General features: G+C 39.8%; 1 protein-coding gene across 2 annotated transcripts in view; it reads right to left on the bottom strand.

The window, feature by feature from the left end:
* LOC115011066 (vitamin D3 receptor A) overlaps positions 1–17,972 on the bottom strand; it is a 67,612-nt gene that overhangs the window by 18,228 nt on the left and 31,412 nt on the right. Inside the window, exons 1-3 of one of the 2 annotated variants that reach the window (XM_029436003.1) lie at positions 8,950–8,991; positions 8,666–8,813; positions 7,415–7,545 (exon numbers count right to left, since the gene is read on the bottom strand). In XM_029436003.1, the coding sequence (XP_029291863.1) occupies positions 7,415–7,545; positions 8,666–8,811 (277 nt within the window). In that variant the 5' untranslated portion in view covers positions 8,812–8,813; positions 8,950–8,991. Of the gene's footprint in view, positions 1–7,414; positions 7,546–8,665; positions 8,814–8,949; positions 8,992–17,972 lie in introns of those variants that run through there. The other variant, XM_029436002.1, reaches the window with a different exon arrangement.

The following is a 17,972-nucleotide window of genomic DNA, read 5'->3' as shown; positions in this document are numbered from 1 at the left end:
TCAATAAAATAACAGACAATGTATTTTTACAGTTAGTATTCTTGTCCTCCAGGTCTGAAGTCACTGCTGGACTAATGCACTGACCCCTGAATGCCTCGGCCCATATTATCTTTTTGACTCTGCCATGGTGACCGATTACCCATGAAGCACTCAACTGTGCAGACAGACAGACAGACAAACAGCATGACTGCCAAAGAGAGACAGGCCCAGAGCCATGAGGTCATAATACACACACACACACACACACACACACACACACACACACACACACACACACACACAGTCTGGCAGCAACAGAGACACGGTCTCACTATTCTCACTTAACTGACATTAGATTTAGCTTCATCAGATGATGCTATTTGTTTATGTTTATAGGGATGACATTTACACTTTGAATGCAGGATACAATCTCTATACCCTATTTTGTCTGCTGTAGTGACGTCTTCTAAATGAGCTTTTTACTGGTTGAACTGTTTTAATGTCTTCATCTGTTAAAGCGAACGCATTGTTTTTTCATGCACTGGTCAATTTTGAGAGTGTGGGATATTTCGCTTCCACAACATGTCTTAGTGGAACTAGTGGAACGAAAACATCCAAAACTACACAATTAGGTGGGTTTGTTTACTAACTTTGTCTATTTGTGTCTGTAGTTTTCTCTTAAATTCACCAAAAGTTAGCGTTACATAATGCCTAATTTGTATATTTAAACATAACTTTTCAGAAGACTTGTAATACAGAAAATAATTGTCTTAATGGAAATAACTGGGGAAGTTTCATGGTGATGTATATTAGTTGCATGTTTTTATTCGTCTTCACCTGTAGGGTCTTGCTAAATGTGTAGACTTTTACAATACATATCTTACACACCAAACGTTCCAGTTTCTTTCCTCTCTATATTCTGAAGGTTCTTACAAAGGGCTTTGTTCACATATCATTTATAGCCCGATATTCTTTTTATTTATTTATTTTATTTTAGAAATATTGATTTCTTGTTTTATGGCTGCTGATAGTATGTTCTGATGTATGGAGTGATACAAAGGGATATCTACAAGTTACTCTGTAAAGGCCTTTGACTAATATGTCAACAAAATGAAACACAATTTTGAACCTGGCTTCAATGGATTCAATGTGCAGATTTATCTTCTGGAAATGAATGCACATTTAATAAGATAATGCCTCATTTGCATATTTAAACAGATAAACTTCTAAAACAAAATAACTATCTTAATGTAAATAATCAACTGGGGAAGTTTCATGTTGATTTCTTATTAGTTACATTTGTTACCCTATGCACCTGTAGTGTCTACTCTAAAAACAGACATTTCTAAATGGTTTATCTGTTACCAAATGCTAAAATGTCAAAACATATGTTGCTACAACTTTAGCCTTGACAATAGTAAGCACATATTTGGATCAAAGGAAAACATACACCAAATAAATACATACTTTACAGTAACTGCTAATTTGGTAGACCGATGAGAAGGCATGGATGACTCTAAATTGAATAGTGCTCAGATGATGTGGTCAGCTCAGACTAAATACTGGTTGTTTTCCTGGAAGCTGTAAACAACTATATTTGAAGGGGATTTTCAGTGATTGCACCCTGGATTGCAACCACAGGAGCTGCGTTACATAACCGCATAATGTGGCGACGCAGACACCAACAACAACAGTTTGGCTACACAGACTTAAAAAGGCAACTGAATGAATCTGACTGCTCAGCTAACCAAAGGATTTACTTGGCTTTCATCTCATTTAACCCACCGTCATTAATTAGGCTTTGGCTGCGCTCTAATGTCCGTCCAGTCCCAAGCCAGAGGCGGACTGTCTCGAACCACTCCTTGTGGTGAGGACATCCAAGAATGCAGCATGAAGCCCAATCATGAATAGGCACAGTTTTTGGTCAACGTTTGGCAAGGGCCATCAAAACAGATATTCTAAGGCCGGGACATGATTGAACCAGTCCATCCCCAGCCAAGTTTGAGCCCTGGTTGGCATCATTAAGGTGGGAGTCCACAAAAAACAACAGACCATCAAAAGGAACATCTTGACCACCCCACAGTGCTTGGCAGACGCTCAACAGTTTACCAAAAGAAAGTTTGCTGTTTAGAAAGTGACTGATTGGATGCTGTGATGTGGTGGAGAGACGAGCATAGAGGGAAAGACAGAAAGAAAGGCAAACAGAGTCGGGGGGGGGGGGGGGGGGGGGGTAATGGTCAACACCAGTAATGCCAGAGACACTGACATGGAAGGAAAGGCAGAGTCTCGCTGTAGTGGAGGCCCTGGGTTCACAGCGGGTTTACTCATTAACCAGCCGAGCGACCAGTTAAACACAATGGATGCTGTTCAGATTTGGTGTGATACATGTCAAGATTTGGTGTGTGGCTAATATTATTCCACTGCTGCCCTGGAAGTGTGATGTTCCAAGAGGTAAATTCAGGTCAGTCAGGCATCAGGGCAATGTGCATGGTGGCAGAAAGACGTGGGGTACAAACGTATTTGTGATACTTGATTGTGTCTACTTAGCAATTTAAATATGTCTTTATGTGGGCTTTAGTCTAACCACTCACAAACCTCTTTCCTTCATTTGCAATTCATTTGCTGGTTGAGTTACTGCCTTAATAAATCTGCCATATTGCAAGGGTGAGTAGAACATGCAGAGAGCTTATTTTCAACTGTAACTGTCTGGTTTCTTTCAAATATGAAAACAGCGTTCCTTCATTTTAAGGCAAGTTAGATTTAGCACTTGATGCAACTCGGAATGAAATTTATAACTAATTTTACGCATAATTTCTAATTTCTAGGCTGTCTAGATCTGTGTGACAATGCGAGAGGGGGCTTGTAATTTAAAAACATTCTAAATAGATATTACCACTTGTTTTGTTTTTTTTACAATGCAACGCCAGAAAAAAAACTTCATAAAAACCTGCATCCCATGACTAAGCCTTAAAAGATAAGATGAATATTATGGGACACCAAGCTTCTTTTTTTTTTGTATGTATGTATGTATAGAAACACGTTCGTTAGACATGTCCATCAAACTATAAATTAAGCATCGGGCACTTATGGTAATGCAGGTGTAAAGGTTGTCAAAGAGACGGAATACAAAAGAATGAAGAATGTTATGAATACACACCCTCAAACACCGGGAACACGGCAAGCATGCAAATACATACGCTCACACTCACAAGCAGTGAGGTTCTTTTTCCTGGCATCTCTCTAAACTCTGTCAAACAAGGACAGCACAGGGGGGTTTACTACAAACTCAGCTGGCAGACTCACAGAGAACACACACACACACACACACACACACACACACACCTAACTGAATAGTGTTGAAGCTCAGACAAAGCTGACAATATGAAGTGAGGACAGCATAAAAGCCAAACAAACACACACAAGAACTGAATGGTAATGAATCCTCAACGATGCATTCTATAGCATCCAAACGACGCATGAACACCTCCTGAAAGATAATTCTAATGGCAATGGATTTTTGTATTCAGACTCGTCAACTTCACATTAGAAAATCTAGGTTAAAAGAAGAAGCCACAAAAATGTTATGCAAAAAAAGTTATCCTACGTATTATTTTAGTACGAGTACACTTATCTGCCGGTGCCGCAGGATACTGTCATTTAATGACAATATAAATGTATTTGGCATAGATGAGAAAGTCCCTTCACAAGCTTGTCACAACTGTGGTGCGGTCACAAGCTTCAAAGTGAGACTGATGAAACGCACAAACAAGTAACTGTTTGCTCAGAAGACCGACACGGGAGACAAGCACAATGCATTCTTGTGTTTTCCTTAATGTCAGTATTCTGTCAGATGAGCAACTTATGTCTGGTCCAAATTAATTTCCTTGTTGTTGTCTTGTGTTTGTTTTGTGTACGAGTATGCCTTTGGTCCTGTGACTTGTATAAATGTCTTCTTTAAGAACTCTGTCTCTGTGTTTGGACCCAGCTCCAGCTGAGAAACAAAGAGTCTAGGTCTATAATTGGTTGGGAGTCAACGTTCCACCGATCAACACTACGCGTCACACCTTCATCCTGGCCTCAGCATGGATTTTAATTTTTAGGGCACACTGTCCTTGTTTTGTTTGCGTCTCTGATTATGGGGATACAGTAACGCAACAAGAGTAAACACAGCGTCATGGATACACAGGAAATAAGGCAAAGATGGCACATCGACCGTGACCTACTGCATTTATTTATCTTAAAATAGCCAAATAAACTGGGCAGCTGCACAAGGCCACATCTACACAGTAGAACAGGACGGCACTTTATTTATTTATTTTTGCGACATTTGCGCCAGTTATCCAAAGTCCATTTCTGTATTATCCAGTTAATAAAGATTGCCCAATTTAAAGCAAGGAATGCAGATTTAATAAGGGTCTCCGATTGCTTTTTGCTTAACATTCTCAAGCAGTTTTCCTAATTCATTACATTTATCATGGAGGGAAATATATCAGTTTTACATCAGGGCAAAGCCATATTAAATTAATGAGTGTGCCAACATCCCCACAGTCATGCCAGTACATTTCTGAACATTACCGATTCATTTTTCTTCTGAACTAAAATGAACACTGGTTTGCACTGCATAAAGTGGTACAACACTAGGATATAAATGATTAGTTACATGTCTACAAGAGCGCAGAAGTATGCAGCTATTTTAAAGATGCCTTCAGACGACTCAATAATGTGAATTCACGCTCTTAAAAAGCACTAATTGCTAGCATATCATCCTGCTTTCTTTTCAGCGCCACCCTGGAGGGATTCTGCCCTTGCAGTTGGCATTAATGCAACATTCTTGAAACAGCCTCGTTATTTCTGAAGGTCAGGTTTTGTACAGGCAGTAAAGAATATGAACAAAGCTGTTGCCTTGAAAGTTCTCTAGGTAGGGAAATGTACAGTGTAATACTCAGCAGTGAGTGCAGCGGACTTCCTTCAACCCACACGCATGAAAGCTAGCTGTGAGAAACAAAGAGACCATTTTATACTGACAAGTCTCAGTGTTTAGTCTCAGTGTCATGTGGCCATTTGTGGTCATCAGCAGTCTGAACCAGTGGCTTTAACTGGCATTCTCTCCAATAGTCAGTAGGGGCTCCACTGGTTGCAAAAATAAGTCAGATTGTATAGAAGTCTATGAAAAAACTTGATTTATTAACTCAGTAAACATTTTCCTGATGCGTTTATGGTCTCAATCTCTAGTTTCAAGTCTTCTTCAATACAGCATGATGTTTATTTTGTAAATTACGATCCCATTTAGAGTCAAATAGACGATAAAGCACGGTGTGCTTTAGGCGGGGCTCCCTTGTGATTGACAGGTATGTTGGTGTTGTCGAGTTTGGTGGTTGTCTGTGTTTATCTTAGAACTTAAACCCTCTCATCTTAAACCCTTTCACAGTGTGTTTTCTGTTCCAGAAAGTTAAATGAAACCTTTTTGGTCGCCTAAAAATGCCGTATTCAGCGTTCGGTTGTACTTAGCTCCACCCTTTTGTTTCACTTCAAGTTACAAAAAACAAAGATGGCGATGGCCAAAATGCCATACTCGAGGCTTCGAGTAGTCCACGAACAAATGGGTGACATCGGAGTGACCAGCTACTTCTTATATACAGGCGATGGTCTGAACCCTGCTCTGCGTCATCTCTGTTTCGCACAAACACACTGTCTCTCTGTGAATGGAAATATAGGCCAGACCATTGTGTGTCTCTTTGAAGAAAGACATCGTTGAACAGGACTTTAACCCCCACCCTCGCCCCAGCCTTCTTCCTCCCTTCTGTCTCTCTCATTCTCCTCTTTTCATATACTACTTGTCATGGTTATGCTGAAGCACTGCTGCTAGTGCTACTTCCTATTGGTTTGTTAAAATTCAGTCGCACAATGGCTTGCCACCCTGTGATGAAGAAAAGCGGTACTTCCTCAATGTTTGGAATAGGTGTGAGGCAGAACTGCTGAAGTAATAACTACCGGATAATTAGAATTTGCATACAGTATAAAGAGTTAATTAATTATGAATCAGTTGTGACAAGATGTGTCATTTTGTGTTAACACGGGATCTAGGTGATGTCTCATTTTCTCTTCACACGCTGCCTTCTACTCGTATTACAGCCTGGTACAGTATGCATAGCCAACATGGTTAAGAGCAGAACTGCGTCAAACAGCCTTTCAAAAATAAAACAATGCCATGTTACGATAAATGACTTGACTTTGATTAACACCATCTAAACCACACTGATGAAGGAAACCCCATCTGGTAGGATAAAAGATGGATTAAATACATTACCTTTAATTAATTAATTAAATTTATCCCAAGCCTCAGTTTGCCATATGGTACAGCCTGCCTTATGCATGTATATCCATATCCTGTGTGCTTGTTTCAAATCAGATCAATTTACACCCTACCATTGATTCTATTGGCTGCTGTTCTCCCTGAATTGTCTTTAAATATTAGATGATATGTTATGCAAGCAGGAAACCAGTTTACTGCTTGCACCAGCCAACCTGACACTAATCTCTCCAGGCAGTTGGTACATCTAAAAATGCATTTATTGAGTTTTTCCGTACTCACACAGAGTATTAGAAAGCAAATAAAGACAATAAAATCAATGCATATTAGATATATTTGTAATAATGATGATGGAAGAGCATCAATAAAACAGTGGAAAAAATATTGTTTGCAAATAACAAGGTTATACTTTTTGACTTTGACTTTTGCATTGATTTAAATGCTGGATTGTAGCGGAAGTATTGTTTTACTTTATGGTTAACAAAAAACGGGGGGGGGGTCAAATAAACAGGACTGTAGGGTGCCGTTCTCCAACTGTCTTTACGTGTAATAATAAGATGCGGAATGTGTTGAAATATGGCACTGGCTAAAATAAATAGTGCACAAAAATAAAAACAAAGAGGTAACTGTATATGATGCAGCAATGGCTGCGGGTTTCAAGCGAAGCATGGATCCTGAAATAGCATCAGAAACAACTTCAGATGCCTGAATGCATATTACGTCAAAAGGATGAAGCCCAGACGTTACATCTTCCTGCCTTATTATTACCAAAGTATCAACAATAGGACATTTTACCTAGAATGTGTGGCAATTGCATGACATTATCATGTCTGATCTCGTCATTTAGTCAGTCTTTAAACAAATTAAAATATCTGTCTATGGGGTAAGAAGAGTGACCTCGATAGTACTGGATCTATCTCTTATTGTCATTTGCCTCAAGAAAACAAAGTGAAATTCAGTCTAGGTTCATATAATTTGGTGTTTAACTTCCAGCTATCAACTCAGAAAACAGTTGGCACTAAAATATACACAGCTTAACTTCACAACGCCATCTCAAGCGACGACTTCACGAAATCGGGATAAGAAATGCTAGAATGAGAGAGGAAAGAAAAAAAAACTACTCACACTCTTTCATCATGCCGATGTCGATGCAGCGTTTGAGACGGCAGGCCTGGCAGTGACGGCGGTTGTCCTTGGTGATGGTGCAGCTCCCGTTGAATGGACAGGTGAAAGAGGCTTTACGCTTCATACTGCGCCTGTAGGAGAGCGAATACATTACTCATTCAGCATCGTTTATGCTCTGTGGCGGTTCAAATATTACATTGTATGTTGATGATAATGCAATATCATCTAAAGGACTTTTTGAAACAAATATTTTTAACCCATCCAGGGGCAACAATCTGTATTTAGAACCATTTTAGAACCAAAAGTTAACTGCAAACTATACTAAAATAATCACTCAAGTCAAAAATCCTAGTTTGAAGGAATATGTTTTTATATCAAGTGCAATAAGATTCAGGAACAAGAATCACAGCCTAAGTAACGCACTTTCCCATTTAATGTGTATTGTACATATATTTTAAACCTGAACCAGCTCATTCCAATTATTAGAAAAATTGTTTGTTTAAAAGGGTCTTCTACATTAATCTGCTGGGATTCAAACTACTTACAATACTTAATGAATGAAAAAAGCACGTGTGTGTGTGTGTGTGTGTGTGTGTGTGTGTGTGTGTGTGTGTGTGTGTGTGTGTGTGTGTGTGTGTGTGTGTGTGTGTGTGAGAGAGTGAGAAAGAGGAGGGGGGGGGAACAAAAAAAACAGAGGGATTATACACTGAATAATGTACATTGTTCTGAAAGCAGGAAAAACCCTACTGCTCCATAACATCAAAGAGTGTAGGCTGCCATCTGGGTAACATGTCACTAAAACAACTACAGAAATGTATAGTGCTGATATTCAACAAACACATTTATCTCATTGATACAGAAATAATGTTCTAGGTTATGACTGATTGATTTAAATGTATGAGAAACTGAAATGACCAACAAAAAGAATCCTGCAGTATTTCTAACAGAGCTGTCCGTCAGTGCCGCCTATAAGTAAAAATAAGCCTCATTTCAGAAACTTAATATAGGATATTAAGGATAAAACTTGAGTATTTGTGACAGAACTAAACTAATGATTGAAATGTATAAATTCAGTTCAAAGTTGGCAAAAAAAAAAAAAAGAGAAGAAAAAAAATCACAAAGACTGCATACTGAGAACACCTCTGCATGGAAAGAGACGCACACACCTACTATAACCCCAATTACCTGCCACACTTAAAAACTCACGCGACAAAGACAACACTCTATTCTCCACTCAGGGACAGCACCCACCTGAAGAATCCCTTGCAGCCTTCGCATGTCATGGCGTTGAAGTGGAAGCCGGTGGCCTTGTCGCCGCACACGCCGCAGATCCGCGGGGCGTTGCGGTCGAACTCGTCCGGTCCGACCACCGACGTCGTCACCGTCATGGGCTCCATCACTGCCGAGAAAAGAACAAAAGAGAGAAGACGTCAGAGGCCGGTTGACACTGCTCGCCTTGCTCCTCGAGTGGTACACATTCCTCATCTTTTATACCGTTGTGTGTTTGTCTGTGTGCACCCATGAATTTCACCAACCTTGCCCCAAAGCTTCAAAATCAGTTTGTGTCCTCTGCTCGTGTGTTGTGTGGGAGTGTTTGAGTCTGTGTTTGATGGGGAGGTGTGTGTTTCCCTCTTATACAAACAGGTGTCAGGCTATTAGCATATTCAGCAAAAAGCATCGACAGCCACACTCTCGCAGCTATTGGCTAAATGACTCGGCAGACACGCACACAACTGCATCAAGCACAAAATATTAATGTTGGTGAAATAACAACGTTAATGGGAGAATTAATGACAGAGAGAGGGTTATTTGCCCGAGGCTAAGAAATGACTGATACATTTAATACCGCTAAGATGAAAGTTCTAATTTTTCCACCCTATGAAATAAACAGCAGTAGGGTAACACACACACCGAAGGGTCGAGACTGTGAGCAAGCTAATCCATATCAATCTGTACAGAAAGATCCTCTGAAGTGATGAGGATACTTTAAGGAGGTCAAAAGGGAGAGGACAGAATTGATGGAGGATGAAAGGAACAGTGCATCGCGTAGGTTTGATCAGTGATGTGTATAATATGCTCACACAGGACTGACGGACTCTGGGCTGAGTCTTTAATTATACCTTAATGCACATGCTGATGTGACCTCATGAATATGTTTCAGCTGAACTGATCAAACCACATGGACCATTTGCAAGAAAAGAACCAAGTGCACACCACTCTTTGACAAAATTCTCCAAATCTGTACATTTGTTATTAAAGTGAGATCTAAAACCAGGCCTATGAGCTAAATCTGTATTATATATCATTTTGTTAACAAGAATCTTCATTTTCCTTTGTATAAAACATCCCTCGCTCAGTTTTCTATCAAATTTTGTGGCGTCATCTTGTGGAATGAAAACGCACATTTCATGGATGTCTCTGTGTTATTGTCTAGTTTGTACAAAGAGACTTGAAAATGTCAAACATTTGATATAGAAAATTAAATGATCACTCTGGGAAACTGTTGTTCCTACTGTGAATACGGCAATTACTCCTGCATTACTCTTGTTTTCACTATACTGCTAGACTTATTATACACGTAAATTATTTAAACACTAATATTTCAAATGTAGTCCTGATTTTTGTATGTTAATATTTGATGTGCATCTTTTCTGTGGTTCAGGTTTCTACCACACCTTCACACATATTTAATATTTCTGTGTGATTAATATGTTAATCAAGTAGTTTTAGTGGCCTAAAGTTAGTTTTTGAATGTACTCACAATTTACTTTATTATTTAGACACTCTTATTTATCTACTCAAGATTTGTAGATAGTTGATGGTGAAGACACAGACAGGAAACGAGGGGAGAGCGGTACGATATGCACCAGTCGGCCACATATGCTTTTAAAGATTTTGGCCATATCATCCATCCCTACAGGAAGTTAATATGTTCATTTTATTGTATCTTTAAGGGCTTTGATTCTGTCTTCAGTTCAATGTTTCTTTTCTGACTCACGCAATACCAGGGAACAGTAAACACAATGTAATATTATTTACCAATACAAGCCAATACTAGAATCTGAAACATGGTGAATGGAAATGAGAAATTAGTTTGAATTCAAGGGTCTGACGGTGGATGAAAGAGGGAAAGTAAAAAAAAAAAAAAAACTGTAGAAGATACAAGGAAAAGACTCTAAACGCAAAAAGAGATGGAAATGTCCGATGCAACAACCACATGGTCCGTATGTTTTTGGTATCGTTACGCTTAAACGGAGAGATCTGGGCTGGACAAACAATACGGAGTAATCCTATGTGTGAGAGAGGGAGAGGTCAAGTGAGAGGGAGAGAACTAAATGAGGACAAAGAGAGGAGGCGGTGCATGCAATAAACTTGGGCCCAGCGTGGAAGACCAGTCACGTGGCTGCAGAATATAGCCTGTGGGGATAGAAGTAGGACTCAGGATAGTGTCAGACGAGGACAAAGAGATAGGAGGAAATGGCGCGGTGGAGCGAAGGACGGCAAGAGAGATATAATGAAAGAGGGGAGGCAGGTGAAGGCACAAGTAAAGGACGGAGACAAACAGTCAGACTCCATTAGCTCTCATTACATCTAGTTGAAGCTTCAGCACCAGTTCCCAGGAAAACACTAACACTTGTATGCACGAGTATCACTTTAATGCATGTTGACCATCTTTGCCGAGGTTTATGCGTGTACCTGTGTGTGTACCTGTGTGTGTCTCTATGTGTGTGTGCATGTGCTTAACATGCAAAGCACAATGGCTCGTCTCATTCACAAACACATGAGTGATTTCATGTCACAGTGCGAGTTGGGGAGCGCGTTGACAGGAACGAAAACAAGACACACACCATTAGTCATCATGTCACAAAAACAGCTTCTTTTTTGGAACAGGTGAATAATGAAAAAGATAGAAAGGGTGAAATGGAGAGGCGACGTGTCAAACATCTAAACAGATCTGCAAAAACAACAAAACAATCTGCAGTTCCATTAGTGGTGCCCATTAACAACAGTCTGTAATTAACATCTCTGGTGTTATTTCTCCTTCAAAATCACTTCTGTCCCTCTTTTTTACACTTTCTCTCACTTATTTCTATTTTGCAACACTGCTTTGATAATTAGCATTTTCATTTATTTATAGTCAGCATGATTAGTTGGTAAAGAAAAGAGGGCCGACTACCTGTCAGCCTGACGGGTAACTCCATCTCTCCGTACCACTTTAACAATTCTTTGTTTTCTCATGCATACACTTGTTTCTATACATCTGCCAACCTACATACATCTACTGCAATCATGAGTAATAATACTACCTCGTATCCATGTGGAAGCTGACATGTTGATTAATGTGCACCGTCCCTGGTACGTAGATAAGTAAAGTAGGGTAAGGTCATGTTTATGGGTTTTATGGGCACAATGTATCCATAAAGCATAAAGGGTTGGTTTAGATCAGTATATTGGGTTGAAAGAAAGGGTATTACTGCAGATCTAATATGTTGGGTTTACTTTCTATTAGTTTATTCATTTTCCATGTTTGTTTGGATGCGTTGGCACAAGTTAATATGACATCCATGCCAACAGAACAAATTGAATTGGAAGAAACTAAAGAGGCGATTTTGCTGGACAAACTGACCTCAGACGATTATAATGGGTTCTTTACGGAATTCAGCGTTTTACACAGCTACGGTACAGATAGTCTCTGTGTATGAGGAAGACTGCAAGATATACTGTCAGCACATAGACCGGTACATACAGAGCTGATGATGATCGTACCATTACTTATACAGTTCCCCCTGTACCCCCCCCCCCCCCCTTGGCATAATTGGTGTGCATTTTTACACCGTTTATCTCAAAATAACTATCAGTTAATTCCTGTATTGCGCAACAGTGCCACACAGTTACAAAACAAATACAAATGCAAGAGTCAAGTGTCAGCACATATGACGTGTTGTTTAGTGAGTCCCTACATAACAGAAAAGCTCCTCCATACATCTTCCTGCCTCACAAAAGAAGACCTCCCTGGGGTCACGGTTGGTCAGCTGACCAAGCCATCCCAGGATGGCTACGAGTGGAACTGTGTTGTTGTTTTTGTCAAGCTAGCACACCGCTGTCCACTTTGTATCCCGTTACAGCCTTGTGACTCCTATCACTCACTGTGCCTACGGTCGTCGCTGGTGTTGACACAATAACAAAATCCAATGCTACGTCAATACTGTTGCTAAAGAGTCCACACTGAAAACAGACTTTAACCATCCATCCATCCATCCATCCATCCATCGTCTACCGCTTTAACCAATTTTGACTAAATGAAATCCAAGTGATTAATTTCCATCTTCAAAGTCCTGTCCTGAGGGTGCGTATGTGCAGACTGGTACAATTAAGTAAAACAGAACAGGCTTAAATACACAAAGTCTGGATCATAGACGTGTACTGCAACATTTGGAATTAAATAACTGAAAACAGAAGCATCAAACACTCCTAATTTTCAACAGGAGACCAGTCCAGGAGCATCCATGTTTAAATCTCGTCAACCATTGCACTACAGTAGTATAAATGTTAAGCTATGAAACACTGGTACTCATGTCACATTCCTGGTGTCCTGGTAACAACAGTCATTGCATCCTTCCAAATATCTATTTCATCTATATCTATGTTCCCTTCTTTATGTTTTACATTGCTGCTCCTCTGTCCCTCCCTTTTCACTAATCTCCCTATATCCTCTGTAAACACATTTGTCCATGTAGCTTCTGAGAGCAATGCAGAGTCGGCTACAAGTGCTACTAATGTCAACAGTTGAAACATTTAGTGAGAGGGATAATCAGGCGGGATTACAGCAGAGCCGCTCCGTTTTCGCTGATGCTGAAGTTATTTTTCTCTTCAAAGCGGTGAGCAGTGCAGCAGCTGAGTGCCATCTCGTCGTGTTAAAATTCATAAACTGCCTCCTAGCATGTAAACACGTCTCATTAAGGCAGACCATTAAGACCCCATCACAGTGGCAGTGTGCGAAAAGAAATATTCACTGAAGGACATTTGGCAATACTCACTGAGGGAGAATAGGTTGTTTTTCTGTTTCCACACAAATGACACAAGTATTTAATTCAGGACATGCAATCAAAGCAGTGAAGCCATTCAAGCTCTCAAACATAATTACAGCAATTATAGGACCAGCCCGTAATGGCAAATACAATGCTGCGGTACACCTGTAAAGATTACTGAAGAGGTGCTTGTATGGAGCTAAATCCGGGCCAAAATTTTGATTATTTGAAAAAAATAAAGAAAATTGAAACTGAAAGTTAAAGTTTTGAATTTGAACTTACAATTTAAGCAATTTTATACAATTTTATATATATATATATATATATATATATATATATATATATATATATATATATATAAAATGTATTTTTCAAAGTTTAAGATCAAAACTAGAACTTTCAGTTTCAATTTATTTTTTCAAATGATTCAAACGTTTGGCCCGGATTTAGCGCCACATGCTTGTTGCCCACGGTAATAACAATCTTTTAGTAATTGTGGGTCCTGTAGTGAGTCACGGAACACATCATTAAAAAAAGGCATAAAAGACCAGATTTACACTTTCCCACACATTAATGACAATACATTAACAAAAGGTGCTTTAACTGCCTGTAACTATGCAAATATTGGTCAACAAACAAGAGATACGTTTTGAGAAAAGACGTAAATTGTCGTTGTCGCCAGTGTTGAGGCATAAAAATGTTCAAAACCCTCAGCTGTGTAATCAAAGTAAAAATATCCATCAGTATACCAATAATTGTTGTATTTGATAATTGACACCCCCGAAAAGGACCCTACACAAATAGACAAAGCCCACCCAGGCCGATTGACAGTGTAGAAACTGTTGTACTGCCTTCAAAAGATTCATGTAGCTCTCTTGTGACTTTCTGTCTGCTTTTCTTCTCTCTTTCACTCTCGCCCCTTCTGTACCCCTTGGAGGCCACTCAAACTACTGTGCTGCGCTTGTTTGGCTGCCCTCCCATCATGAATCTGATGTTCCAGTTTGAAAAAAAACAACCTATGTGGCGCATGAGCTGCTAAAACAACAAGACGACCTGCCTGAAAAGAGGAGCATGTCCTATGATATATAATAGGAATACGTCTGTACTCTAAATACTACGCAATAATCTTTATGTAGGCTTGGAAATACCTGCTTGTATGTGTTACTGTGTGTGAGGCTGTTGGTTAAATGGTGCATGAGGGGGAGTTATCAATGTATTGATTAACCGGCACCAGTACAAATATTATCAGCATGATTGAGCATTTTGTCACTACTACACTGAGTCTAATCATTAATGAGCATCTGGTGGTCTTTACCAGAATGTGCCGTTGACACAATGTGGAATTACTTTCAGAAACCAGAGGCAGACAAAACTGACTGTTGGGTATTTTTTTGAGTGGAAAAAGTGTTACAGTTGCTGAACAACAAATTGGTTCAAATCTGCCCGGCATGGAGGCTACAATTCAGTGGATGAAATGGTTTTGATCATTTCTACTTTGTCTGGATAACTGCTCTATCAGAAGAAAAATGGGCTGTGGATGTGGAGGTTATATGTACAGAAACATTGAGTGCAACATCCACTTTTTATAACATAATCTACCCCATTTATGAAAATGTCAATCATTGATTTAACATTGAACTGTACAAGACACTAGAAAATAACAATTTTAACCTATTTTTTGCTGTGGATCCCCTGGAAATCTTATGCTGTGTTCACACCAAATGCAAAGGGGATTTTCGCTCGAGTTTCGCACGCGGCGAGTTTGGCCACGGGATCATTTGTGTTTTTTCCCGTTACTCGCACAGCTGAATTATTCTGGTTTACTACAGCGGTATGAACCCAAAATAAACCTTTTGCCGTGATTGAGTGCAATAAATTGATCAAAAGGATGCCGAAATAACTACATCATGATGTCGATTCGTAAAAAGTCTGAAGTCATTATTTGTCAGGTCTGCTCGCAAGGCAACAAGCAAACAACTTGCTAAAATGCTTGTTTTCTGAATGGAATGCAGTTCAATCAGGGCTATGCTAACATTATAGTCTATTTTGGATGACAGGTGCCGGCTTTAATAACTGTCGTCTCCCTTTTTGATTGAGGAAGCCCACTTTGATCTTACTTATCGTGGACTTATGGATAGTGGATAAGAAAAACATACTGGAGCTTCTTTGTTGATATCTTTCAACTCTTGTATCATAAATGCAATAAAATAGTGTTTAACATTCTTGTGTGCTTTCCCCACTTTTAAGTTTACATGTTTACAGAGTGGCCACATGCTGCTGAAGGGGTTTGAACTTGGTGACAGGGAAGCATAAAGGTTAAAGAGATGGTCCCTTAACTCAGGACCTGAGTTCACACCACTATACCAGCAAGCTTCAACACTGCATAAGTCTCCCTGAACTACTACACCCAGACCCTACACCCAGCAGGGCTGCTGCTCCGTGGCTGCCCCTAACCTCTGACATACCAAGAAAACAGACAATACCCCCACAGTGATCAATAAAGTAAAACCATTGTCTGAAAGAGGACCCTCTTTGTCTAAATCACAGTATGCTTACAGAAAAGAAGTTGATTCTAAACTGACTTTTTCCCCAAGAAGTTGCATAACACGTAGGTAGAGATGCTCTGTCCAGCAAAAAAAACAAAAAACACAGCTGTTGTGTAGTGGTGTCCTGATGTGAGTCTCTGACTCTTGCAGGAATCAAGTCTAATCCAATTCCAGATTTATATTTTCCTACATCAAACAGCTGCACATTGTAACCCTTGGTTACAATTAGCAGGTCAACTAGATTCAACGGAAGACATATTGATCAGATTTAACTGTTGACATTCAGATGCAGACAAGAAGAGGAGGAATACAACCCTCCTCTTCCTCTCTGCTCCCTCAGATGGGCTGTACTTCAGAAGAATGTCAGGCAGAGTAACATTTCCAGTTGTGATATGCTCACTCTCTCTCCTTCCACATAGTTTCTCTTCAAAGCTCAGCAGTAACCCAGTCCTATATAAGGCTCCGTATAGGAGGGTACCATGGGAAATGGAATCTGTTGCGTATAGAGGGGTTCACTCTATAGGCGGCACAACAGGGCGCATGGCCTACTTTTACCACCAGCTGCCTCACAGTGGGCCTCACTAACAGCTAACCGCCATAAAATCTAGTCCAGTACAATACAACAAAGCAGCAGCCGGGCAGTGCTTAACAAGCACACGCACACACACACACACACACACACACACACACACACGAAAACCAAACGAACACTCCTCACGTGTCCTCACGATGATGTTACACAGTGACTTCCGACTTCTTTCTCCTCTTTGGGTTGGGCGGATGTGAACAGTAAAATTAGTGAAATTCTGTTTGATCAATTTAAAAAGGTTATTCCCCAGGTATTTGATTTCTGTTTGGCTGCATAACTCCTCATCAAAGGTACATTAAGAAATCACAGAGAAGCAGCATGTGAACAACCTACATTAGGTATAAACCTTAATGTGGGACTCAAAGATCAAAAGCCAGGGTTTGGTTGGTACCTAATAGTGGGTTATGGAGCGATTAAAACGGGTTCACAAGTATGCTCCCAAACTCGTCCCAACACAATTCTAATATGGATTTAGTGTAACAATACTTATTTCTATTTTTTTGTCCATCCCATTTATACCAATGACGGAAGGCTAACACCTCTCTGTATCACGCAAATCAGCACCACAAACCCCATCCTCCCACCTCCCTCTAAAACATTATAAACTTCATGAAGGGGGATTTATTGCAGGCCTCTTGTATTTGACTATTAGTTTTGGCTTGGTTTCCAAATAAAACTGCCAACTGAGTGTATAGGATGTATCAAAAACGTAAATGTAAACAACATGGGGAAAGCAATGAGAGCCATTTCCACATTAGACGAATAACATTTTATGGACTGGAACACTAAAAATGTAAGGAATGTATGGAAACGTACAAATCAGGGTTCCTACAGTTTACGGCCAGTTAGATTTAAGATTTCTTTTTTTAATGCCACTCGGAAATACATTTAAGACCAATTTTACTTGCAATTTCTCTGCTATCTGGATCTGCGGGACATAAATGTGAGAGGCATTAAAAATGAATTTGCATTTGCACAAAATGATGGCCATAGATACTAATGGAGAGTCCGAATTGGCTGCAGAAGAACACTACAAAGAGGGATTGGTGTTGTGCATGTCCCCGACACTTGCACAATTATACACATTCACAGACTAACAATTAAGTTGCCCTCGCGTCAACCAATTTGGATAAGATTCACACTCACACAGCTATCCACATTAAAATAGACTTCAGTGAGACGGTCAGTAATAAATGATCATTAAGTTATAAACATCCTCGAATGCACATGTATAAATAAATGCAGGCTGTACTCTTCTTTATTTACATACAACCACACTTATTTAAAACACAGCAAAAACCAGAACAGGTTTTTATCTCGTTTACACACACATGCCTACTCACCAGCAGGAAAAGTGCTGGAGATGCTGCTAACTGTCTGTGTGGTGTGCCAGT

The sequence above is a fragment of the Cottoperca gobio genome, chromosome 7 (assembly GCF_900634415.1).
Source record: "Cottoperca gobio chromosome 7, fCotGob3.1, whole genome shotgun sequence".
NCBI classification, from domain to species: domain Eukaryota; kingdom Metazoa; phylum Chordata; class Actinopteri; order Perciformes; family Bovichtidae; genus Cottoperca; species Cottoperca gobio.
This window is presented reverse-complemented; position numbering and strand designations above follow the sequence as displayed.